The 26,706-nt window shown below is 42.0% G+C and overlaps 1 protein-coding gene across 1 annotated transcript in view; it reads right to left on the reverse strand.

The window, feature by feature from the left end:
• Window positions 1-386: 386 nt before the first annotated feature.
• Window positions 387-26,706, reverse strand: part of LOC105819244 (aldehyde oxidase-like) — a 68,781-nt gene continuing 42,461 nt past the window's right edge. The window contains 15 exon segments of the mRNA XM_012655451.1: window positions 387-821; window positions 1,726-1,893; window positions 2,360-2,548; window positions 4,047-4,112; window positions 5,506-5,620; window positions 6,830-6,882; window positions 8,347-8,421; window positions 9,069-9,197; window positions 11,072-11,167; window positions 16,770-16,997; window positions 17,856-18,047; window positions 18,877-18,963; window positions 21,474-21,561; window positions 22,567-22,700; window positions 24,230-24,354. Coding sequence (XP_012510905.1) covers window positions 771-821; window positions 1,726-1,893; window positions 2,360-2,548; window positions 4,047-4,112; window positions 5,506-5,620; window positions 6,830-6,882; window positions 8,347-8,421; window positions 9,069-9,197; window positions 11,072-11,167; window positions 16,770-16,997; window positions 17,856-18,047; window positions 18,877-18,963; window positions 21,474-21,561; window positions 22,567-22,700; window positions 24,230-24,354 — 1,796 coding nt within the window. The 3' untranslated portion in view covers window positions 387-770.

Here is a 26,706-nt window from a genome sequence, read left to right on the forward strand (position 1 = left end):
ATCAAGTCAGGGTATTTAGGGTAAAAACTAAAAACAGAACTACCATATGATCCAGCAATTTCTTTGCCCATTTTTAAATTGAGTTATTCGTCTTTTTATTGTTCAGTTATAAAAGTTCTTTATGTATTCTGGATAAAAGACCTTTATCAGATATATGATTTACAAATATTTTCTCCTATTCTTGGGTTTCTTCTTAATTTCTTGATAGTATCCTTTAAAGCACAAACGTTTTTAGTTTTTTAGCTTTGATGAAGTCCAATTTTCTATTTTTTCTTTGATCCCACAGACTTTTTAGGTACAGTGTCTATATTTTATCCTGACAAGAAAAAGAAGGTGATAGCAGAAAAGGACAAATGAGAAAAAAATGACAACTTTATAGTTTATGCTAATAATAGAATTATTTAGAAAATTGCCCTGCACTAGACAGTATAATTCCTGTTGGTGGATACAAGCCAAATATGAGTCACACACAAGTCTTCGTCTATTCCATTTAGCTGGATGGATCTAAGGGACAGAGTGATGGAGACTATCACCCTAGAGGAAACCAATTAGTATTTATACCATTTAAAATGATTTATAAATTGCTTAAGCATATCTATCAAACCTAAATGGAACATTTCAAGTCAGCTTCATACAAAAGCAACACTCTGTGGGATGATTTCTGAACTGTGAAAATCTGTCTTTCGGATCTAGCATCTTAGAGCATAGAGACTGAATAGATTGCCATGCAGGAAGAGTCACCCCATTTTCTCCAGAAGTTTGTATTTGATTTATATGGGTACATTCCAAGGAACGTAGGATCCAGGTTCATCTCTTGGAATCTAGAATAAAAGAATAAATTTGGATAGTCGCTATTTGGAAAATGTTTGTGACTTAGGTGAAAAATAGCAGAACATAAAATAGGCTAAAAACCACCAGGGGGCAACCAGACTGTGAGAGGTCAGGGAACAGCAGCTGTGACCTGTGGAGGGATCCGGGAGAGGGTGGGGTGGCTACAGGGTTATGGTCTTACGCTGGGAGAGGGCCATGAAAAGTGGGGGTGGTCTCTGTTTCTCCAGCATGGAAGGGGTGGCTGGTGGGGGCCTAGGGAGAGCCATGAACGATGCCACAAAGAGCCAGCGTGGGGGAGTGGAGGAGGGGCTTTCCTTTCAAAGCAAGGAACAGCTTTCTTAGAGTCAGGCAATAACTGTGCACAGCTTGACTTCCTGCCATCATTAAAAACCTGGTCACTGAAAACACCCAAGGAGGGCTGAGCGTCTGCTTGGCAGCGGAGCTGTTGCCGGGGGGATTCCTGTGATCCCACTTTCCCGGTGGCTGTTTGGGGTCGGGATGGAGGCAGACCGTCGGAGGGGCCCATATCCTTGGCCTGGGTGTCCTAGGTTCAGGGCACAGTTTCTGAACTTCTATTCCTGACCAGGATGTCCTCGGAAGGGAACAGAACAAGGGAGGAACATACAATTAACAGGAATGAACCTTCTTCTGTCAAGTGGTAGAGAACTGAGTCCCACTGCAAGCCAAGCAGGGCCAGGCAGATGAAAAAACGCAACCCACGGGGCTCAAGTTCAAGGGCCACTCTGCTTTTCTCCTGCCCAAATGTCCTAAGGATTCCTGTCACCTTTTCTTCCACGGACGACAATAGCAGTGGGTTAACGAAACTTTACCACAAGGACAGGGGCCCGAAATTCAGAATTCTGTAATTGTTTTTTTCCACTGGGCAGAACGCACCATTTTTGTGAACTTGTCTTCACAGGCCATCCTAATCTTCTCTGGGGTCAGCGGGCTGCTGAGCCTCACGGGCCCAGACAGGCCTCTCTCCTGCCGTGCTGCACACACCGCGTCCCAGAGAGCGAAGAACACCGAGCAGCCCAGGAACACCCCGGACTCTCCCATACCCTGGCAGGGAAGCAAGCCAGCTAGATGGTGACTCTTTCTCTCACTGTGTATATATGTGTACATATGTATATGTGCATATATAGTGTATATGCATATAATATTATATACCATGTAAATATTTTTTTAAAAAAGTAATTTCATATTTTGACCCAATATTCCCATTCGTAGAAATCTAGCCTAAGGAAAGAATGCCAAACACAAAAAGCCTCATATAAGCATAAAGATAATTATTGCAAGATGACAAATCAGATATAACCTGATGGCAACAGTAGTTCGTATTAGTCTCCAGGATTTGGAATATTCAAATTTTTTTATCCTGTTCTTAAATTACTTTATAATTAAAATGTTTAATAGGGATTTTTCTTCCATAGCCTTGGTAAAAATCCCAACCAAGAGGTGGATGTAGCCCTCCTGCCGCCCCACAGGCATCATATAAACGTGCATCTGTTCCCAGAGCAGGGTTTACCTTAGACGAATACAGGGTATTCGAGTTTTGAGACGGAGGCAACAAAGCAATGTGCAATTCCTTGGGGATGTCACAGACGGCAGGAATTTTATATTGGCTTGGACCACGAGTGTACAGAAGGCCCTGAGGAGAATAATCCAGTTCCTCTATGGTATAAAGCCCCATGCCTTGAATAAACGCACCTTCAATCTGAGCCAAAAAAAAAAAAAAAAAAAAAAAAAAAAAAAAGAGAATTCCCATGTATGAGAAAATACAGTAACAGTAAGTAGCATTTCAACTTGATGCTGTTTGTTGGAATTTTTCAATTACAGTTTAAGCGGGTTTTCAGGGTTCTTGGAGAGTGTCGCTGAAAGTTTTCCTAAAAGCATTTCTAAACATCCCATGCAGCGCTAAGTTCAAAGTCCAACGACTTGGGTTCTGATCTTGGTTTGGCCATTGAAATGACAGCTTGAGAAGAGTCTTCACAGAGCCTGGAGCCCAAACACCCTCATTTTTCTGCCTGTGAGGCAGATGAAACGCTCTGACTGTGTCCACAGACCCCGGTGCACTAGCAGAAGCTGGAATCCCGTCATCTCATCCCCCACCAGGCTCACAAGCTGCCGGCCTCACATCTCTGGACTCTGAGGTAAAGACAAGTGTTCCTAAAACTCCAGGCCACTCCGCGGCCACATCACCTCCTCCCACTAAGTTAAGTCCTGTCTCTGGGGGGCCTCCCTACGGCCTCTTCTGCTCTCTGACTCTGCCTCAGACCCTCTCCTCCCACACAGGCCCTCGCCATGGTCATCCGCCCTGGCCTCTTCGCAGGCTGTGAACACGTGTGCTGAATTTCATGTCTTTCTTTTGGTTGATTTCCTTCACTCTTCTTCACCAGAACGGTGTTTCTTGCTCTTCCCTTGACAACCTGGTGCACACCTAGGTCCTCCCTGAAGCCTCCTTTGACTTCTCCACGCCCTAGATTCTTCCCAGTCTGACGACACAGTGACATGACTGGAGAGGACCTTAGATTACGCTCTAAGTTGGAGGCGGTGAGCTGAACCGTGCACGGGTTCGAGGCAGGTAAAGCAAGTGTGTGAAGATTCCAGGTGGGTCCTGTGTCACTGGAGAGTGTGTGACTCTCTGGGGGTGCGGCTAACCGACTTGTGCCTTATGGAAATGCAGGTCCAGCACTGGCAAGTTTTCTGTTTTCAAGAGAAGCTACATATTTGTGATTTTCCAACCTTGTCAATTATTTCAAATTTAAATTTTAAAATGTCTGTAGGTAGAATTCAGCCCACAGGCTGCCTATCAATAGCTACTGCTCTGACTATTTGAGGTTTGTTGTCCCAACACAACCTTAAGCTCCTTGAAGCTGCAGCCCACCTTATGGCGAAGGCTCGGCCCTCAGCACAAACTCTACTCATACCCCAAAGGTTTGGGGCTCACTGGTCACCTCCAGGCTTGGTGTTGCTTCACTCAAGCTCCAATTGCAGACTGTATGTTTCTTCAAAAAGTACCTAAAGACACCTTTTTTCCTTCCCCTTTTTAAACAGTAAGAAATTTGAGTTCTGCAGCTGGCCTGAATGGAAAGTTTGACTAAAGGGGTAGAAATACAAGATGATGAATAAACCTGATGGAATGTTCCCCTGCAGACCCCACATCAGCTTTGGCTTTTACAAATAGGAAAGCAAGGCGCATCAGTCACACATACCTGGCCTATGTCAAGGGCTGGGTTTATACTGTAGCCAACATCCATGACAATATCTGTTCTGAGGTTCTAGTAATAAAAAAAAAAAGTTAAAATGTTTATTTTAATGAAGATAACTTGAAACTGAGAAACAGTTCCTGCCAGGCTAGCTTTGGTATAAAACCTTTCTTTGGGCCACATTATTTCAGGAGAAGAAGCAACAAAGATTTTATTATGTGACTAAGTTTATTATGTAAAACTTTCAAAGTTATACAAATATTTTTAACCAGCTTAAGCACTGCTTTTTTTTTCTTGGAAAAAATAGGAGAAAAAATATTTACTTGATTTTAATTCAAGCTGGGTGATGCAACAGATTGAGTTTAACTCACATCATATGACACAGCAAAAAATAATGTCTATGGCCCTCATCATTCTTATTGCAAAACTTCATGGCTAGAATACAACTGGCAGAGTGATGTTTACCATAGAGTTCCATAGAGTTCAGGATGCATCAACAAAAAAGTCTTTAAACTGTCATCTGCTGTTCTAGATTTTTCAGTTTTGGAGCAGAGGAGAGAATAAATCTGACACTACGACTTGCTGAGTTGTGTGTGTGTATGTGTGTGTGCATGTGAATCTGTGTATGCATCTCTTCATGGCATCCCTTAAAAGCATAAGAATGCTCTTAAATGATCTAAAAAGCAAGACCTAAAAGTAAAAGATATAAAAAACCGGCCACTGCCCTCCCTGGGCTGGCTCTTGGTGCTTGTTAGTGGAACATGGATGCCTATGAAATCTTCGAGAATGTCACAATTTTGGCCGGGTGTGGTGGCTCACGCCTATAATCCTAGCACTCTGGGAGGCTGAGGCAGGCGGATCGTTTGAGCTCAGGAGTTCGAGACCAGCCTGAGCAAGAGCGAGACCCCGTCTCTACTAAAAAAATAGAAAGAAATTAGCTGGACAACTAAAAAAATATATATAAAAAATTAGCCGGGCATGGTGGCGCATGCCTGTAGTCGCAGCTACTGAGGCAGGAGGATTGCTTGAGCCCAGGAGTTGGAGGTTGCTGTGAGCTAGGCTGACACCACGGCACTCTAGCCTGGGCAACAGAGTGAGATACTATCTCAAAAAAAAAAAAAAAAAGAATGTCACAGTTTGGCACTTCTCACAAGAGGTCAGGATTGCTGGTTGTGCCACCAGTCCACATGGAAGCCCCCTTAGGCTGTGTTTCTCTCTTGAAGTAGTTTCTTTCCTGACTCCATTGCAAAGGGCCAGGTAAATAAAGAAGATGGGCCACCAGTTGTTTTCCACTGGATGCAATGATACCCCCAAGGCAAATGCTGAGCATTTTCTCCTGGTACTCCAGAGAAATCACCCGTAGGCCAAGTGCTGTCCCACACCCACCTCTCCTCAGAGAGGTGGCATCTGTGGAATGTAGGTGCATCTTAAGTGCAACTTGAAGATCTTTCTGATTGGAACTGACCTTATGAGCCCCCGTCAGGCAGTCTATTTCAACCTCGGAACAGGCAGCTCCATAAACAAAGTATTCGAAGGGATGGCCTTCACCTTTCTCCCAGTTCATGTCCGACTCATAACCCCTGGAGGAAACAGGATGATTGAGGAGTGGTGTTAACTGATCAAGTCCCCTAATCACAGACTATGATGATTACACAGACCCATAAGAGTTGTGCAAACCAGAGGAATATGCTCGTACAATGATATACCAATATATAATGCATACTCAGTAAGTCTGTTGAATAAATAAATATTTAGTTCTTTCTTATTTAACTTGCTTTGTCTGATAAACACATCCTATTACTCCTGGCTGATGACTCCTTACTTTTGAGGGTGAGGTGCTGACTTCATGATCAGCCATCTTATTGCTTTTGGCTAATGTTGGGTCATATGTAACCGTACTGTCATCAGATTTGGGGAATTCAACGTGTATCACCAAACTCTATTTCAAAGACACACACTGGCCTCCTTTGTCTATCTTTCTGGCTTCAGAAATCAACCTTGTGTGCGAGGGGCCAGGTCCCTGGGTCTCATCCTTTGCTACTACTCTGGTCTCTCACTATTGGGCTCCATAGCCTGCTCTGTTCCCAACTCCTCTTTAAGGACATCAGATACATGTCAATGGTAAAAAAGAAGCACAGGCCAGCAGCTTGCCAGGACTCTACCCTCTCTCCTCTGCTCCCGCAAGCCTGGAGTGGAACAATGCCTGTTCCAAGAGCCAGCCAGTGCCAGGATGCCCATGACAACTGGCAAAGTATCCAAACCACACAAGACTTCATATGACCCTGCTCTCTGATGGCTTTCATTCTCCAGTAAAATAACTTACTAAAATGTTTTCCAAATTAAGTGAGATCCTGTTGTTTCACATCTTTTTACCTGGCTATTGTCGAATTTTTTTGCCAATCCTGAAGGTGTAAAATGGTACCTATCTTATGGGTTCAATTTGCATCCTCCTACCTTTGTTTCTTAACTTAAGAGAGAGACTGTGTTTTCAACAAAAAGTCAGCCACTGCTGTGGATTCAAAGTATTAATCCCAGAGAGCCTTATAATACCATTCAGTATGATTTGAATCATCAATTCAGTTGAATCTTATTTGTGTGCCTATTTTTCCTAGCAAAAGTCTTTCTGGACACTCGGATTAACTGGCAGCTAATATTAAATATAATCTTTATAATTATGGGTACATACAAGGTATAAAATCAATTTTTGCCAAAATGACAAACAAAACTGAAACTCCTCCTCAAGATATCACTGTTATTTTCCATAGCATGTGACTGAAAGGATGGTTTACCTGAAGTATCCAACAGCCGAAAGGCTAATGCTTTCATCAAAAGCAGTCTGTGCCTGTGAAGGAAAAGCGTAACACAATGCACTAAGGATGTCTAAAGAAAGAATCACTCAAGACTCCAATTTGAATTTGACTACATGTTAAATAAAGCTATCAGCAGTAATAATTAAGAAGGACTAAGATTAATTTGTTCCTTTCAGCATTCTCCATCTCTACAGGCATTTGTGGTTCACTGCTTGTAGCAACAGCATTTGTCCAGTGCGTATGATGGTAATAAATGCCTGGGTGGTATGTTGTACTTATGGACTAGGCTAACGTCATCAACATATGTTCTGCTTATGAAGAAATCCACTCACTTATCTGGAAAGACTCTGCCTATTAACATGGGACATTGTAGGAAACAATGATTGGTTAGATGTTTCATTTTATTATCAGGTATCCATAACAGTTTCAGCTGAGGGGGAATAATTTTGCTAAATTGCACCAATTGCACCAAAAGTTCTCCTGACTCTGTAGTGCACACAGTTGACTACTCTACAGAAAAATGGGGATTAGGTCCAAGTCCCCAGGTCTAAGAAAGAAGGTGAGAAATGCAGTCGTTACAGAAGAAAGTGGGCTGGTGGAGGACTGACTCTCCACGCTGCGTCTCTCTCCAGCTGTCTCCAGACTGACTCAGCCTTTTGGGCTCAGGCAGTACAGTGCAGAGGGAAGAAACAAATATGCCCAGAAAGGATTGAGAGCTCCCATAAATACGCATCATAAAATGAGTCCTTACTCTATAGAATAGCAAGAACCATTTCTAAGTGGGACTCCCCACATATAATTTTCCCCAGAGCTGTGCTTTTAATGTTGCAAAACCCAACATTCTAGAATAGTCAGCATGACACATGCTCCCAGTTTTTATGGATATTCGTTCCACATCATCTGGTACTTTATAAGCTATTACTTGGAAAAGTTTGCTAGTTGACTTTAGAATATGTTTCTTCACTTCCAAATAGATTGTAAGTAGATAAAAGGAAGGAGTTAAATATTTCCATTCCACTGAGCGTCTACTACTGGATGGACGTATACCCAGTGGGTTGGTTTACTATTTCTTAATGAGTGCTTACATGATTTTTACTTTCACAGAATGATGCTAATATTGTTTTTCTATTTTAGGAACAGTGGAACCCAAAAAAGGAGAACAAGCAGATTTACAGCTATTATCCAGAAAATACGTAGGTTTGACATGAAGAAACATTAAGTAATTCTAGCCTAAAACAGGAGTTCTGGCAGAATAACCATCTTTTTCTATAACAGAAAATTTTCCCAGGTGCAAGAGTTCTTCCACCACATGGTGATAGGATTTCCATGTGCTGAGAGCCAAAGGGCCTCTGATTTATCATTATGCAACGGTGGTACCTTCACGATGGTACCTTCAATGTGCCCTTTCTGCAGCTATTTAATTCACGCATATTTCTCTCACTCTCGCCTCCCCCCTTTTTTTCTAACATAAAACACAGAGAACCAGTGAGTCTCACCCAGTCCTTCCAAGTTCCTCCAGGATTCTTGCTGATGATGGGTTCAAGACGTTTTAGAAGAGTTTGACAGGCATCCTAGGGATTATTTTTTAATTAAAATTACGAGCATAATTTCATGCAAATGCCAGTTTTGAAACAATATGAAACGTGTCATTCCATAGGCTTATCTAAGGGGGAACATGGATAAGAGACCAATCCTATAAGAAGGTGAGGTGAAAGGTTTCATCTGTGTGTGTGTGTGTGTGTGTGTGTGTGTGTGTGTGTGTGTGTGGTGGCCTTGTAAGCCGCGCTAAGAAGTCAGGACTTAGAAAAACTGTTGGCACCACTGGCCCCTGTTTTCAAACATGCATGATCAGATTTAGTGGGCAGTAGAGTGGAAGGTGAGGAAGTTGGGGTGGAGAGACAGAAGCCTTGCGATGGCCCTGGCGAGAGGTGGGCGCCTGAATCAAAGTGATATTAACATAACACCGAGTGGAAAGACACAGAAACATCCTTGCGTAGAACTGAAAGGACTTGCTGTCCAGTGAGAAGTCAGGAGTGAGGGAGAAAAAGAGGTGGCATTTCCAGCACAGGAGAGCTGCTGGGTGCTGTACCTCTGACTGAGCAGGAGACTGGGGGAAGGAGATAAAAGATGCATTACCTCTCAACATCTTCTGAGCTCCACCCACGTATTTGGCCCTGACAAGGGCTAATGAGTTGGACGCCACTGCAGTGATTGTTACCTTTACTGCCAACCCGTTGAGATCCGCCACCACAGACCCTCCAGAGACATTTGCGTTGGGGACAGTTTCTGTGCTTGTCCCACGCAGATGTATGTTTGACATCGGCATTCTTAATTCACGGCTGGCCACCTGGATTTTAGGAAAGAGTTTCTTTTCAAATACTTCGATCAGTCATGGACTTGTGCACATGCCCAGGTGGTAGCACGTGTGTAAAGCCCTTAGATGCACGACATGGCCAAGGGAGCAGAACCATAAATCCCTCCAGTTTCTCTTTTCTAAAAACCCTGTAGCTAGTCTGGACCCCAAGTCCTAAATACATTTTCTTTTTCTTTGACTTTCTCATATGCAATAACATCAGAAAGAGGAGGTAAGGCCCCAGGCCAAAGCAGGAAGAAATACTTCATTCAAGTTTTCACATCATGAAGTCAACACCTTCGAGGTCTCTCCCACCACCACACTCTGCAAAATTCTAGCAAAGACAACTTCATCAGTGACAGGAGATGTCTATCTCCTATCCACATTTGTGGAGCTGCTCCAGGAATAGAGTGCTTCTCATGGAGAGGGCGAGGGCTTTGGAAAAGCAGCAGTATGAATACACGGGTCACAGAAGAAGGGGATGGTGCCAGGGCCATGTGCCAACACAAGGACTTAGCTGGTTGCTTTATTCTTCCTTTACTGTTAGTACTAGAGAGCAAAATCATATGGCTAACTTTAGCTCATCCAGAATTCTCCTCTTTCCTGCTAGTGGCATGGCTTAATAGTGTTCGCCCACAACTTCTACAAGGACATAGGCATACAGAGCCCTTCCATAATGCTTGGCTCTCAGATCGTCTGCACACAGTGCATAGGCTTAGAATGTAAAGGTCTCTGGTGGTTCAACAAGGAAAACACTGAAATCTCACCCTCCAAATGGGGAAAGGTATGACCAGACAATTCTCAAGTTAACATGAAATAAAACATACATTCAACATCTCTATATCTAGAAAAATGTAAATTAAAGTAATAATGAAATACTTTCATTTACCTATCAAATTATCTAAAAATTTTCAACAATCCGTAACATGCAGGGATGTAATGAGATGGATACTTTCTGGAAAACAATCTTACGATGTGTGTCAAATAATTTTAAATACTAACACCCTGTGACCAAGTAATTCTACTTCTGGGAATCTATTTCAAGAAAACAAACACTAATATGATCATGAGTTAATTTCACTAAAGTGTTCAACAGTTGGGGGATGGTTAAATAAATTATACATGCATCCAAATGCAGCCATTAGAAATCATGATTGTAAAGGATTCTTAATGACAGGAGGAAGTACTCACTCTATATAAGGATCAGTGGGAAAAAAAACAGGATACAAAATTATACAAAAGCATGCTAGCAATTTGTTGGAAAAGAAAAAAGACAAGATGGAAAGACCCCAAATGCTGTTTATTCTAAGCGGTGGATTTGTGTAAGGTCTTTTAAAGAAAATTTTTCTTCCTCTTTGAAGTGTTTTATAATCTATAATGTTACTGTTATGATTAATATACAAACAGTAGCTTAAAATTAATCTAAAATAAGTGAGCCAAAAGAAAACTGGTAAAATTTGGCTAGAAATATCAAGTATAATTTATATTGTCAATTATTCGGGGCCCTTAATATGAAAAGGGTAAGAAATAATGCAATATGTCAGAATTTAGACATCATTTTATTGCCCAACAAAGATTCGAAAAAGACAACTCAATTGTTAGTATATCTAAAGGAAAGCAGCAATAAACACACAACGTTCTTTAGCAATAAAACAACTGGAGATTCTTCTGACACATTCTTTTAGGAAGTTCAGTTACAAAATTGGCTTGTTTTCCCAGTTTCTGCTAATAGCTTAACAGCTTAAGCAGTCAAAACTAAAGCTTCCTAATCCTTTATGTTGGAATGGAAAATATACACTGACAGTTTTTCTCTCATGAGCATCTCTACAAGCACACACCCAACTTAATCCAGTTATTTGCAATCTTACCTGAATCATTTTAGTGTGAACGCCCTGCCCCATTTCAATTCCACCATGAGTGACCAGCACAGAACCATCCAAGTAAATGTGGACCAGGGCAGCAGCCTAAGCAGAAAGGACAAAAACAGTATCCATGAGCTTTTTGATGATATTATCACATATCATGTCAATTAAAACATTTTCCTTGGAAATGAGCCCCCTTTCCATCTCCCTAGCTCCTGCCAAAAAAAAAAAAAAAACCACAGAGATGCTTTTCCCATTGCCCTGACAGTACTGAGCAGAGCCAGGGCAATACTGGGCTAGTACTGCCTTGTGGTCACCCCACGAGAGGCCATGTTGCCCCTAGGTGGCTTTGAGTCTATGGCAAGACTATGTTCCTTAAGCTACTATTTCCTAACTAGGACATCTGAGCACACTGGTACCTCCAAGAACCCCTCTCTCCCTGGCCCAGAGTGGAGCAACATTTTAGGTTTCTTTTTGGAGGAAGGGGGCTTAATGTAAAGTTAAGTAGAGATAGGTTGAGTGAGAGGGAGAATAACTGTTTGTGTGTACACATAATCCCATAGCTGTAGGTGTGTTGCAGAGGAGTGAAAATGAAAATCCAAATAAGACAGGATTAATAGACATTAATTTTTTTGCTGCAAAATGAGCTAAGCCCACCCTAAATCATTGTGGTACAGAATTACAGAGCTTTGGAGTTGAAAGGGAACTTGGAAGTAATCGTATCTAACTGTATGGCACCTCACAAGGATCCAGAAGGAACCAGCCTGCCAATAGCACAAGAAGCTCCTGCAGTAAGAAACATCCAGACTCTAAGCTAAACATGTTTTATGATTAACAAGAATGTGCCTTCTTGCAAGTCTGCCTGTGCTAAACTAGAGTACGGAGATATCCCAGGGGGCTGCCGAACACAAGGATGCTTTCTCCGCTTTGAACCTCCAATATATTAATAAGACAACATCAATAGCATATGGTCCTAGAAAAGATGTCTCTGCATGGTTCCACTGCAGTGCAGGACAGCCTGCAAGGCAACCACTGCAGCTCTTCAGCTGGAAAGTGCCAACCTCATGGATGTGGTCTGGGTAAGCCAGAGGTCACTTAAAGCTCTGTCAGCTAGGTTTCTTAATATCTAAGTTTCTATGCACAGTGGCATAATAATCTACGATTTAATGGCAGGGTCTTCGGAAAATTCTGGTACCAAGCTTATCTCCACTTAATGAACCTAAAATTTTAGTAAGCCTTAACTACCCACTTAGATTACTTGTAAGCAACCCTGGTCATAAGTAAAAGTGGATGGAATTTCACATCAATCACCAGATAAACCCAAGGAAAGTTCTGTATACCTCGATCAATTCTCTGCCCAAAAAAAGAACCTTGACAGCCACCTATGGGCTGTGGACCACACTTGGAAAACTGCCTCTTTATTGGTATCCAAAGGTTCATCATCCCAGAGAATGACAACCAGAAGTCCCTATTGTTCCAAATAAGACAATTTTGACAGTGAAAATGGGCTCCGTTTACTTGGGGAGCAGGTGTAAAGTAGAGATGTACTGGGAAACAGAGACATTGGGGTGCCCTTTCTCTGAGGACAAAGGCACATACACTCGCAGCCCAAGGGAGACTCTTAGAATCGTGAAGAAGGCACAGCAGCCATAACACTCATGCCCAAGGGCCTTGGGAAGATGCAGCAGAGCATGTTTTACTGCTCATTGACACGTGACTCCTGGAAACACCATCTTGGGCTCCTGGTCATTTATTCTCAAAAGAATAAAGATGAGGAGTAGCTTTCCTCTACACAGACCCCAGAGCTGGTGGACCTGGGGTTGTGCATTAGATGTCAGGTAATGCCAGCTGCAACAGTAGCTCCTGGGCCCCATTCTGTGGCACTTGATTGAACTTGGCTAGAATGCGAGTCCCTGGAAAGGAAGGATTATGTCCAAAGGCATTTCTTGGAACGCAACATAGTATCTCACCTGTGGTAGGTGCTCAATAAATGTTTGATAAGTGAACTTGCAATAGCACAGCCTTTCAATCTGTTGCTTAAGCTTGTAGACTCTGCATCTGGCCTCCTTGGCTCTGCAGAAAGTGGGTGTAATTCATAGCTGGACTTGGCACATATGATTGAACTACAATTATAGTGGATTGTACGTTTCCTACATTGTGTGACCCTGCTGGTGACAGCACTCAGCCTGCATGTCCAGGGCAGCATTTCTATCAAAGACTGCTGAGTAATTTGTTCCATGTGATGCTGCAATCTCCTTGGGCCATTTAAAACGTCAAATTCAGTTTAGTTAAGTGGAACCACCGGATGGTTCATTGTTAGAACCACAAAAGATAATTCTGCAAAGCTTCATCTACAAAATCGGCACAACTGGAGTGTTGGAGCAGATGGTTCTCCAATATGAATAGAGGGCTTAGTCGGGGAAATTCAAATCTTCAAGCAACAACTGCTGGTATTGGTGAGAAGTTAGCTTTAATAGCACAGATTCCCTAAATGTCTCAGCCATTTAGACATTTGAGCCCTACTCTGTGCCACGTTCCGTGGTACGGCACTGGAAACACAGAGGCTAATTAGGTACCGTCCGTGCCCTTTAGTGTTCACAGTGCAGGAATTGAACACAGGCATACCTTGGAGAGATTGCAAGTTTGCTTCCAGATCATGGCAATAAAGTGAGTGTCACTATAAAGTGAGTCACACAAGGTTTTTGGTTTCCCAGTGCATATAAAAGTTATGTTTACACTATACTGTAGTCTATTTAGTATACTTTACATTTACACTATACTATAGTCTATTTAATACAATAGCATATGTCTAAAAATATACATATCTTCATTTAAAAATATTTTATTGCTAAAAAAAAGGTAACAATCATCCGAGCCTTCAGTGATCATAATCTTTTTGCTGGTGGAGGGTCTTGTCTCAATGTTGGTGGCTGCTGACTGATCAGGGTGGTGGTTGCTGAAGGTTGAGGTGGCTGTGGCAATTTTTAAAAATAAAACAACAATGAAGTATGCTGCATTGATTGGCTCTTCCTGTCACGAAAGATTTCTCTGTGGCATGTGATGCTGTTTGATAGAATTTCACCCACAGTAGAACTTCTTTCAAAATTGGAGTCAATCCTCTCAAACCCTGCCACTGCTTTGTCAACTAAGTAAGTATAATATTCTAAATCCTTTGTTGTTACTTCAACAATGTTCGCAGCATCTTCACAGGAGTAGATTCCATCTCAAGAAACCACTTTCTCTGCTTATCCGTAAGAAGGCTTTGGTTTAAGGGAATGTTGTGGTTGGTCTGATCTTTTATCCAGACCACTCCCCAGTGGTTAAAATTTTATCATGGGATTGTAGCAATTCAGTCGCATCTTCAGGCTCCACTTCTAATTCTAGTTCTCTTGCTATTTCCACCACATCTACAGTGACTTCCTCCACTGAAGTCTTGACGCCCTCAAAGTTATCCTTGAGGGTTGGAATCAACTTCTTCCAAACTCCTGTTCACGTTGATATTTTGACCTCTTTCCATGAATCGTGAATGTTCTTAATGGCATCTAGAATGATAAATCCTTTCCAGAAAGTTTCAATTTAATTTTGCCCAGATCTATCAGAGTAATTATTATCTATGGTAGTTATAGCCTTATGAAATGTATTTATTAAATAATAAGACTTGAAAGTTGAAATTACTCCTTGATTCATGGGCTACAGAATGGATGTTGTATTAGCAGGCATGAAAACAACATTAATCTCTCTGTGCTATCAGAGCTCTTGGGTCACCTGGTGCATTGTCAATGAGTAGCAATATTTTGAAAGGAATATTTTTTCTGTGCAGTAGATCTCAACACTGGCCTTAAAATATTCTGCAAACTATGCTGTAAAACAGATGTACTGTCATCCAGGCTTTGTTGTTCCATTTCGAGAGCATAGACACAGGAGATGTAGCATAATCCTTAAGAGCCCTAGGGTTTTCAGAATGGCAAATGAGCACTGGCTTCAAATTAAAGACACCAGCTGCATGAACCCCTAACAAGAAAGTCAGCCTGTCCTTTGAAACCTTGAAGCTAGGCACTGACTTCTTCTCTGTAGCTATGAAAGTCCTAGGTGGCATCTTTTTCCAATATAGGGTTGTTTTGTCTCCATTGAAAATCTATTGTTTGGTGCAGCCACCTTCATCAGTAATGTTAGCTAGATCTTCTGGATAACTCGCCGCAGCTTCTCTACCAGCACTTGCTGCTTCACCTTGCACTTTCATGTTATGGAGGTGGCTTCTTCCTTAAACCTCACGAACCAATCACTGCTAGCTTCAAACTTTTCTTCTGCAGCTTCATCCACCTCTGTTAGCCATCATAGAATTGAAGAGAGTCAGGGCTTTGCTCTGGATTAGGCTTTGATTTAAGGGAATGTTGTGGTTGGTTTGATTTTCTATCCAGACCACTAAAACTTTTTCCATATCAGCAATATGGCTGTTTCACTTTCTTATCATTCATTAATAACCTTGTTTTTGCCTTAGTTCCTCACCCATAGCCCTTTGACTGTCTCTTGCATCTGGGTCAATTGTGTGCAGATGACTAAATGGCTCTGTGCTATTTTCTGCCTTCACAAGCAGGCAAGGAATGAGAAGGCTGCAATAAGATCATCCTTTATAACACTACTTCTCTGACCCACCCCTGCCTAAAATCAAAGCTGCATGCAAACGTTCTAAGGTACTCCAAGGCTCAACTAGGAAAGTTAGGTGAACAGGCAGATTCAGGAATGTGGGAGGACCCCCCCCCCCACTTTTCTTGGCCTCGTCAGCTCCTGTTTCAACATATGACATCCACACTAATGCTCCTCTCCCAGCTCCCCCCATTCGCTGCTCTTCCGTGATCAGGGAACAAGCCTGCCATGCCTTCCTCATGGCTCAGCCCAAGGCGTGAGTCCTGCAAAGAGGAGTGACACCAATTGTGAGCGCTCCTCTGGCTTATCTGTATGTACACAAACACATATATGTAGGAAAATAGACAGTAGGTTTCCCCCGTCACTACTGCGCCATGAGCCAGAACAGCACGGTCCCCCACTAGCCATCAGGGGTAAGCTTCATTCATGAATGAAGAGGTGGAAACAGCAAGTGGGATTTAGCAACAAAGCAAGGGGATTTATTTAATCAAATAAAGAAAATAAACTACAAGAGAGGCTCCCAGTCCTCCCCTTCACACTTTTAACAGCTATGAGATGAACAAACTCTGAAAATTGTGTTTAAAAAGATATTGAAGTGATTTACTTTTCTGGATTTAGTTTACCCCAACCCACCCCACCCAGAAGGAGTGGGGCGCCACACGCCTTGCAGCCTCCATTTCAATTCACAGCCCAGCGACACAGAATCACAGGGGCTGGAGCGGAGTCGTGGAGGGTGTCGGTCCTGCACTCTTACTTCCCATGTGAGCTATCCAGGCCCAGAGCGAGTTGGCTCCACTGTTTACTGCCAGGGCCAGGAGTAAACCTCAAGTCTCCCAATTTCCCAGCAGGAATGTTTTTCACCAACTGTGGGGATGCGGGCAGAGGAGCTCTTGTCTCCTCCAGAAGAAAGCTGGCTTGACTAAGCACGGCTTGGAAGAAGTTTAACAGCTGGGCACTGCATCCCCGTGGCTAACCTGACTTAAGGAAAAGTCTCCTCAACATCTTTTGTTTTGTCTGGGCCACTTCTGGGCGTGTTCCCACCTGTGTTTGGAGAACTGACCTGACCAGCAGCGACTGAGCCAAGGCCGACAGGAAACTTCAGGGGGACTATGGCCAGCCCTTTCTTCTTCCAGTAATTCTCCGTGTTGAATTTTTCCACGGCTGCTTTCCTCAGCGAGTAGGAAGACATGGCCATACATTCTCTCCAGCACTGGATCAGGTTCTGGGCATTAATCTCTTGTTTGTAGGGTGTTTGATCAAAGTCCTTGTACATGTTTATTGTTCGGACCTATGGAGGAAAAGGAGATTAAAGTGGGGGTGCGGGGAGCCCAGCAGACATAGTCTCGCCCATCCACTGTCCTCTTGGCCAAATTCTGCCCATCCTACAAGCTCCAAGCTGAGTCCTACTTAGTCTTTGTAGAAACCTTTCCCCACACACAGCGTTCTCCTCTTCCTTTACTTGAAGCCTTTACTTGAAGATATGTTAGCACTCACTTAAATGCTTTCTACACTGCTGCTGTGCAAATTCAAAGGAAAGGATCCTTCCCCTATATTCCTATGGGACTCGACACAGTCCGGGTACACTAGAGACGCCTAATTCCACTTGTGTTGGGAATACCTGTTGAAGGGTCATCCAGGTCACATGATTTGGATTATTCAGATGCTGTGGCAAGATAAGACCACTGACCTCCAAAACACACAAATGTGAAAGTGACAAAGCTGGTCATTTTAGTTATTCAAATGAATGAAGTTGGGGCTGAGACTTAAAGAACTGAAAGGAGACCATTTGAATAACTAAAATGACCAACTTTTTCACAGCTTGCTGAGATGTTAGGGAGGCAGGGAACGAGGGGCTTAGTGGAACTGTTGGTAGCGGTTATACCCTCAACTGATGGGGGCTTCTCACTAACTGGGTGAGAAGCCGGTGCTCACTCATCTATAGCCTCTGTTTCCAGGATTTTTTAGGACTGTGAGTAAGACAAAGGTCACTGAACTTTGGAGCCCTGGTTCTATATTAACTAGTCAGCTCGGTTACCTGGAGCAAATCATTTACTCCCCAGGATCTTAAATTCCTCAACCTGAATGACCCCCAAAGGCCTCCCCACCTCTGAATTCTAAGTCTTTTGTGTGTGAGATTTAGTATTACCTTCTCAGGGGACAAACCACACTTGGCTGCAACTTCTGTGATACAGGATTCGGTGATCAGCCCCGCCTGAGGAAAGCCAAACCCACGAAATGCTGTGTTGGATGGAAGGTTGGTTCTGCACGCCCAAGCCCTGCAGCGTAGGTTGGGAAACTTGTAAGCGTTGTCCATTTTCAGAATTCCCATTTCTATCACCTGGAGAAATCCAGAGGTGATGTGATAAGCCCCTGTACCTGTCTCCCCGTCCTAAGACTCAGATCCAAACCAGGCCGGAAATGGCAGTCCCTCTACAGCACATCAAACAAGCTAAATATATCCACACCCCAAATGTTTGCTGTAAAATAATCTTTAAGTATTTGAATAATTTTTCTTTTGAAGTACTTATTTTTTTCTTTTCATATTTTAGAGTTCATGCATTTTTTTCAGATCTCAAACATTTACAGAAGCCTTTGAAATATTCACAGGCTCTAAGCGCTTGGTCTACAGAATGTAATGAATATATACCCTAGAAAACAGAGAAAATGGAAAAAAATGTTTTAGCATTGGGTCTAATGCATTGTTCCTTAACCAGGGGCAATACCTTCCTCCTGGGGACATTCGGCAATGTCTGGAGGAGACAATTTTGGTCGTGAAGGACTTGGGAGTGGTGGTGTCATTGACAACTACCGAGCAGAAGCCAAAGATGCTGCTAAATATCCCGCAAGGCACAGGACAGCCCCCAAAATAAAGAGTCACCCGGTCCAGAATGTCAGTAGCACCAAAGCTGAGAAAGCCTGGTCTCATGTTTGCACGTGGGAAAAGAGCTCTGAATGCTTAGAGGGAAGCACGGAGATGACACACAGATGCAGACTCAGCTAAGATCTCTGGGCTCATGCTGGGGGCACCAGTAAGTAACACGTGCCTACCCCTGCGATGATTGCTACACTTTCATAATTAAATATTACTTAACTATTGAACATTTTCTGAGTTAAATCATTTTATGTAACTCTTTCAGGAATGTGAACTTGCTTCTCAAAGCACTTACGAATAATGACTCGTCCAGGGTGGCGCCTCCATTGCTATAATGCTCCATGTCCAGGGCCAAGATTCTGCCGTCATTCATGAATCCAGCCTGCGGGAGGAGAACTGGCCTTCGGTACTGGCGCCAGGGCCAAGCCTCTCTAAAGTTTATTTTGTCCCTTGTGAACCCTCCACACATAGGGAAAAGCTTCATGCATTGGATTTGGCTGGATGTCTTGGATATATAACTAGCACTGTGATTTTAGGCAAGCTATGTAACTTCTTTCAGTATCTGTGAAATGGAAATAAATAAGGTAATGCACAGAAAATTATAGGCAAGTGCCTGAAACAGCAAGTGTTCTAAATATAAATTGTTAGAATTACTATTATAAATATTGTCTCCTATCTTCATACTACTCTCCATCAGAAAACATTATTTTCTCATAGTTTTAATCACTATTGTGAGGATGGCTTCTGTCACTATAACCCAGTCCTTTTAACAAAGTCCCATGGTGGTGAATGACATTTCTGCTTAAGATCCTATTGTCACTTCTTCCCCAACACTTATACAAACAAGCTCATCACTGTCCTGCCAGATTGGTTCCTCCTTCCAACTTGTCTGTTTCTTCTAGAACCCTCCAAGTCATGTTTGTGGTTGTGTTCTCCATTGTATTTTGCCAAACTTTTCACCAAATCCTATTTTATTTTACACTACAATGGCTCTTGGACTCATCTCTTCTACATCTTACCATCCTATCTCAGACCCCATCTGCTTCATGTCTGAATGCATCAGCTGCCTCCCCCTGGTCCACCTGCCTCTGTCCTCTCTTCTCAGGCCATCCTGTTACCCTCCCCAAAGGGCCCATGTTTAGATACAGCACTACGCTGATCAAGGAACTACTCAATCTCAGTCTTTCTTACAAGAGCAAGTGACTCCAAGCCCCTCTCAGTCAGGCACCATCTAAACCAGCCTATCCTCTTTTTCACTACCCTCCAGGAAGCACTCTGTAGTCCTTCCCCCTCTCCCTTCACTCCTGCCCCTTCCAGACATGCCATGTCATTCCACCACCTGGCATGCCTTCTTTCTGCCTACCCATTCTTGAAGGCACATTTATGTTTCACCTTCTTTAAGAAGACTCCTGGATATATTCTGACTCATTCATCTTTCCCCATGGTTTTACTATGTGTGCTTCATCTCTTAACCTGAGAGCATTATGTTTTCATTTTTTTAAATTTCAAAATATTAATAGTATAGGAGTATACATATTTTTGGTTGCATGGATCACTTTTATAATGCTTGAGCCATGGTTATAAGTGTGCCTGTCACCCAGATAGTATTCATTGTACTCGTTAGGTAGATTTTCACCTATCCCCACCTCTTCCCTCCCCCGTTTGATTTCCATTAAGTTTTACTTCCCTCTAAGCACATGTGTGCTCTTCGGTTAGTTCCAATTTAATAGTGACTACATGTGGTGTTAGTTTTTCTATTCTTTTGATACTTCATTTAGGATAATGGTCTTCAGTTCCATCCAAATCATTGCAAAAGGCATTAAGTCATCCTTCTTCATGGCTGAGTAGTACTCCATGGTATACATATACCACATTTTGTTAATCCACTCATGAATTGATGCACACTTGGGTTGATTCCACATCTTTGTAATTGTGAATTGGGCTGCAATAAACATTCGAGTACAGGTGTCTTTTTGATAAAATGACTTCTTTTCCTTTGGGTGAATACCCAGTAGCAGGATTGCTGGATCAAATGGTAGGTCTACTTTTAGTTCTCTGAGGAATCTCCATACTGTTTTCCATAGAGGTTGCACTAGTTTGCAGTCCCACCAATGGTGTATAAGGTTCCTTTCTCTCCACATCCACACCAGCATCTGTTGTTTTGGGACTTATTGATAAAAGCCATTCTCACTGGAGTTAGGTGATATCTCACTGCGGTTTTGATTTGCATTTCCCTGATGATTAGAGACGTTGAGCATTTTTTCATACGTTTATTGGCCATAAGTCTATCTTCTTTTGAAAAGCTTCTGTTCATGTCTTTTGCCCACTTTTTAATGTCTCAGTCCCTGAGAGTTTTTAGTTGTTTTTTAAAGCAGTTAGCCTACTGTGACAAGTAAAATTATTTCTTATAAAGCAAAAGTACAGTTACTTTCTACTATGAAAATTTTCCTAGAAATTTCTGGGACCCATTTTTACAAAAATATCCATGATGTATTGAAAAATGAAGAACACATCTGCAAATAATTGCAATTTCACATAACACTATTGTTATGGGAATTATTCTGTTTTCACCTGCTTTACATGTGGGAATAAGCATGGTTATCAGATTTACTTTCATAGACATACATCCTCATGTTTTCCAATTATTTACTCTGTAACAGCCAATACCAGCTAGTATTTTTTTCTTAAATTGATATCTTTGAGCAAAGCAGAAAAGCTTCATTGCACTAGCCAGTGATTAAACAGTCAGCACAAGGAATAGAAAGTTGGATAACTTGTTGATTTGTTCATAGTCATTCCCCATTAGAAAGTAGCCAAACACTGCCCTCTGCCTTGACAGAATGTTGTGTTTACAACACAAGTCCTTCCCCCTCACCTTCTTCTTCTACTCACTTTGTACTTTCCAAGGTAAGGGTGGCGGCCTCCAGTTATTAACATGTCTTCTCCTCGTTCCAAAATGCAGCGGACTGCACGACCATGTCTAAAATAGCAAAAAGGCAAGAGAGGTAAACTCTTTTACCAAGATGGTATTATCTGGAATTTATATAACTCCTGATGAGAGCCTGAGTGGGGCTGAGTGGTGCCCACATGCATCACAGAAGCACAGAACTACCCTACATGTCCAGCTTCTGCTGATCTCAGTCATACCGGGTGGCCTCCCCTCCCTTCTGGTTAGGGCATAATGCCTGGCATTGCTACTTGTGGGAAGGAGGTTCTTGGATGCTCAAGGCTCTAGGGTATTGCTCTGGGGGTATTCCCACTGTGATAACAACCTCTGCTACAGGCAAACTTTCCCAAGGCCACATTTTAAACTGGCACAAATGAAGGTGCTAACTGCCAAGTACTCTCTGATAGGACAGATCTGGAATCCAGGTCTTTTTGCTGGAACTGATCTATATTACTCAGCAAAGAAATTAAGCCTTTTAGGTGTGCCTGCTCCAAAGACCACTTCCTATGATGATGTTTTGAGATACTCAAAGGAAAATAACAATATAAATTAATGTAAACATAACAAAAACAAAGTCTCTATTGAAAGCAAGACAATATATATATGGTCCAAAAAGTCATATTAAATGACCTATACATATATAGGTCAGTCCAACAGGTGCTAAGGACAAGTAACCCATTACCCATTTAGGATCTGTTTCTGTCTACTTTCCAGGTATTCCAGGTAATATTTTTTTCTGTGGCTTTCATTCTTTTCAGTAATTGATTCTTTTATATACATATATATTTTTTTTTCTTTCTTCTAAGTAAAAGAAGTCATGTCTAAAGTAATTGATTCTTATTTTGATTCTTATAGGATGTAGCTTGACAATATAAGACAAGGAAGTTATAATAAGCTGACAGCTTGTTTATGTTTGTATATTGTATGTCATTTTAAATAATCTTGGCCCAGATTCTTCCTCATTAATCCTGATATTGAGAACTTTCACCATGATTTCATTTTATTTTGTAGTGTATTTAGCAGATTTTCTCCACGTACTTGTTTGCAGCAAATGCGGTGACAGCTGCCATGATGCCAGTTTTGATGACCTTCCCTCCAAACGCCCCACCAACACGCCTTACATGACACATGACCTTGTTGGCTGGGAGCTTTAAGGTTGAGGCAACTATGTCCTGTGAACAATGACAGTTCTGATTAATTTGACTCATCTTCAGCAAGGACATAATTGTGACTATCATTGTCACACCCATGACCTTAACAAAAAGAAATTGTCCCCTGAAGTGGGGGTGTGACAGCCACTGCACATTTTTATCCCATGATGTTGTATGTGATACCCAAACTGGGTAGTTATGGTAAATAATAGGACAATGTCTACCCTTGGAATGCATCCCCAGCCTACTCTCAGCAACATCTGGCTATAAGGACATTGCCAAAACTCTTATTAATATTAAGTATCCCTTCATTACCAGTGAGATACTGGATTTCGTGCTAATACTTTTTTGTATTTTCCCCATGAACCACACTCGAAGTGTCCTTTTTTCATACTAGGGACATGTTTCCTAAAGCAGTGAGATTTCGTGGCCTTCCAAGACTCTCCCAGCTTGGGTCTCTTCCTTACATTCTACTGTCTCCCCGGAGAATGAGCACTTTTCACCTCCCATTTGGACTGCCGCTAAAGTTGGCCAGTTGGTCTTCCCTGGATGCAGGTCTTGCTCTTTCTTGCGATCATAATGTTGAGAGGTCATTTAATCTTAACAACTAATTTGTATAGATAGGGAGCCCGAGATGGATGAATTGAGGGCCCAACATCACACAAGGAATGAAGAGTAGAATAGGCTCGGAATGGAGGCCATCTGACCCTTCTTTGTGCCCACCTTCTACAAGGCAATTCTCCACATTCTCACATTCCTATCCTCTGGCAATGGCACTGGCTCCTTATGACCTGCTGAATCAAGATCCCTCTGCTCTGCTTCCCTTACTTTCCCCCTGGTGCTTAAACCTAGCCTCCCCTTAAGACACCCTCCATTCCAGCTTGGGGAGTCACTGTGCCATTCCTCCTTCCTCACATGCATGTTGCCTGGGATACAAGACACAGGCAACAAATGTTGGCAGAAGCATTAATAAATGAACGAATGAGTGGCATTTGATCTTGCTGTGTATTTCCCTGGAAATGGCTCCTCTTCTACCATCTAGGCAAACGTCACTGTAACCATGAATCCAGACTTAAAACTTCTTCTTCATGGGTCTACCTGGGTGATTCTAGCCTCAGCAAACTCTCTTTTCTCTTCATTTCTCCACTCATGTACATTTTGACTTAGCTGATTTAGCACCTGGCTGCCTCCTTTCCAATACTATTTCCTAACTGCTTCATGTCAGTGAGGTACCATAAGCTCTGGGGGGCAGGCCTTCCTCTTTTCTCTTTTGTGTTCTTAACCATGCCAAGAGCAGAGCAAAAGAGACCTGCTGATTCCACAATTGGTTTTATAGTTACAGAACCACAAACAAAAGGTCCCTACTTTAATAATACTCTTCTAAAAGTTCTGAAATCATATGGCTATTAATATCCAAATCAATATGGCTGTTAGTAGTCAATATTTCTTCAGTTCCTGAAGAAAGGACATTTTTATCCCTAATTGCTCTTGGTATATTTTTCTGGCAGAAACCATTTAGCCATGTCCCCTCCACAGAGGCCTCATGTTACCTGTATGTGTTTGGGAAACTGTGTGGACACATAGACATCCATTTCTTGGTCCTCTCCTTTGGGAACGACAAGCATGCTTTGGGTTTCCATATAAAAATGTTCTTGACCTCCCATATATATTTCACCTGTTATAGGAAAATACATGAAAGTTGAGGAGGCAACCAGAAAGTACAGGTGGTATCCCCAGCTGTTGTCTCATTGTGCAGAAATTCCACTGACAGTGCTTCTGCTGGGCCAGCACGCTGTACAGTGAAGGGTTACAAACAGCAATGTTTAGCTTTCAGTACACTTGTGGATTTGAAGTAGAGTTCTGCATGGGAATCCATTGTGTCTGCCATTGTGTTAGATCACAGAGCCCTAGGGAAACATGTGCAACTTTCCAGAGTCAAAATACTATGGCAAGGAGATTTCCAGTTCCAGGAGAAGATTAAATAGATGTACTTCTCCCTGTTTCTCCTGTTATATACAGCTAACATTCCTGAATATTACATATAAAACAAATATAAGAGGACTCTGAAAGGTAAAGAGAAGAAGGCAGACCGAGTAGAGACTTTGGGACCGACGGAAAGACACACAATGAGTTCAGTGGGTTTTGTTGTTGTTTGCCTCATAGATCCCAGACTTAGCTCTAGAAAAGCCAGTAATCTAAAAACACCAACTGGCAAAGACAGAAAAAAATTTTCCTTTTTCTAGCCAAATGACCAGAAAAGGGGAAGCCAAGGAAGATAAAAAAATTTTTAGACAATAAACACTCTACTCCAGCTAAATATGACAGAAAAAAAACGCAATCCAACTCCTACCTGTAAAGGTGGAGTAGGGAACCTCTACTTCCACCCTCATCAGGCTGTCATGAGGTGTCCCAAGCCCTCTGCTAGGGTGGTGTCAGTGGAGACTACTTGGGGAGCCTAGACTTGTAACCCCTACCTGGCAGTAACAAGGCATTACCCCCTTCTTCCCCACCAGCAAAGTACTAGAGTAGTCTGGCGAACAGAAGATTCTAGTAAAATGAAAGATTTAAATAAGATCCAAAGCCTTATAACATAATATCCAAAATGTTCAAATATTACTCTTCACACCAAGAACCAAGAAATTCTCAGGCCGGGCGTGGTGGCTCACGCCTGTAATCCTAGCACTCTGGGAGGCCGAGGTGGGCGGATTGTTTAAGCTCAGGAGTTCGAGACCAGCCTGAGCAAGAGCGAGACCCCGTCTCTACTAAAAATAGAAAGAAATTAATCGGACAACTAAAAATATATAGAAAAAATTAGCCAGGCATGGTGGCACATGCCTGTAGTCCCAGCTACTTGGGAGGCTGAGGCAGAAGGATCGCTTGAGCCCAGGAGTTTGAGTTCGAGGTTGCTGTTAGCTAGGCTGACGCCACGGCACTCTAGCCCGAGCAACACAGTGAGACTCTGTCTCAAAAAAAAAAAAAAAAAAGAACCAAGAAATTCTCAACTTCAATGAGAAAAGAAATCAACAAATGCCAACACTGAGATGACACAGATGTTGGAATTATCTGACAAGGATTTCAAAGCAGCCATCATAAAAATGCTTCATCGAGCAATTACAGGAATACTTGAAACAAATGAAAAAATAGAAAGTCTTAGCAAAGAAATAGAAAGTATAGAAAAAGAACCAAATGGAAATTTTACAATTGAGAAATACAACAACCAAAATTTTAAAAGCTCAATGGATGGGCTGGAGAACATAATAGAAAGAAAAGAGGAAATTATTAGTGGACAAGAACACAGAACAATAGAAATCAACAAACCTGAATAAGAGGAAAACAACAGCCTGCAAAGAAATGGACTGAGCCTCAGGAACCTGTGTGTCTATAATAAAAGATTTAATATTCGTGTCACTGAAGTCAAGTATTTGAAAAAATAATAGCTAAAAATTTCCCAAACTTGGCAAAAGACACAAACCTACATTCAAGAAGCTGAGCGATGCAATAGGATAAATCAAAGAAATACATGCCAGGAGACATCACAGTCAAACTTCAGAAAGACAAAGACACTGTCTTGAAAGCAGCAAGAGGGAAACACTACCTCATCTGTAGGGAAAGAGCACTTTGAAAGACACAGGATTGCTCATCAGAAAGCATGGAGGCCAGAGGAAGTAGTGTAAAAATTTTCTAGTGCTAAGAGACCTGTCAACTCAGAATTCTACATCCAATGAAAATATCCTTCAAGAATGAAAAAGAAATCAATACATTCTCAGATGAAGGAAAACTAAAGGAGTTTTTTTTTCAACAGACCTACCCTAAAATAATGGCACAGGGAAATTACTAAAACAGGGGATAATAAAAAAAAGGAATCTTGGAACATCAGAAAGAAAGAATAAAAATAGACGTAAAGACTTTTCTTCTCCTCTTGAGTTTTCTAAATTGTGTTTGAAGCAAAACTATAACATTGCTTCATGGTGTTCTTGATGCATGTAGAAAAAACATTTAAGACAATTATCAGTCATATTATAAATAG

Source organism: Propithecus coquereli, unplaced genomic scaffold (genome assembly GCF_000956105.1).
Source record: "Propithecus coquereli isolate 6110/MARCELLA unplaced genomic scaffold, Pcoq_1.0 Scaffold113, whole genome shotgun sequence".
NCBI classification, from domain to species: Eukaryota; Metazoa; Chordata; class Mammalia; order Primates; family Indriidae; genus Propithecus; species Propithecus coquereli.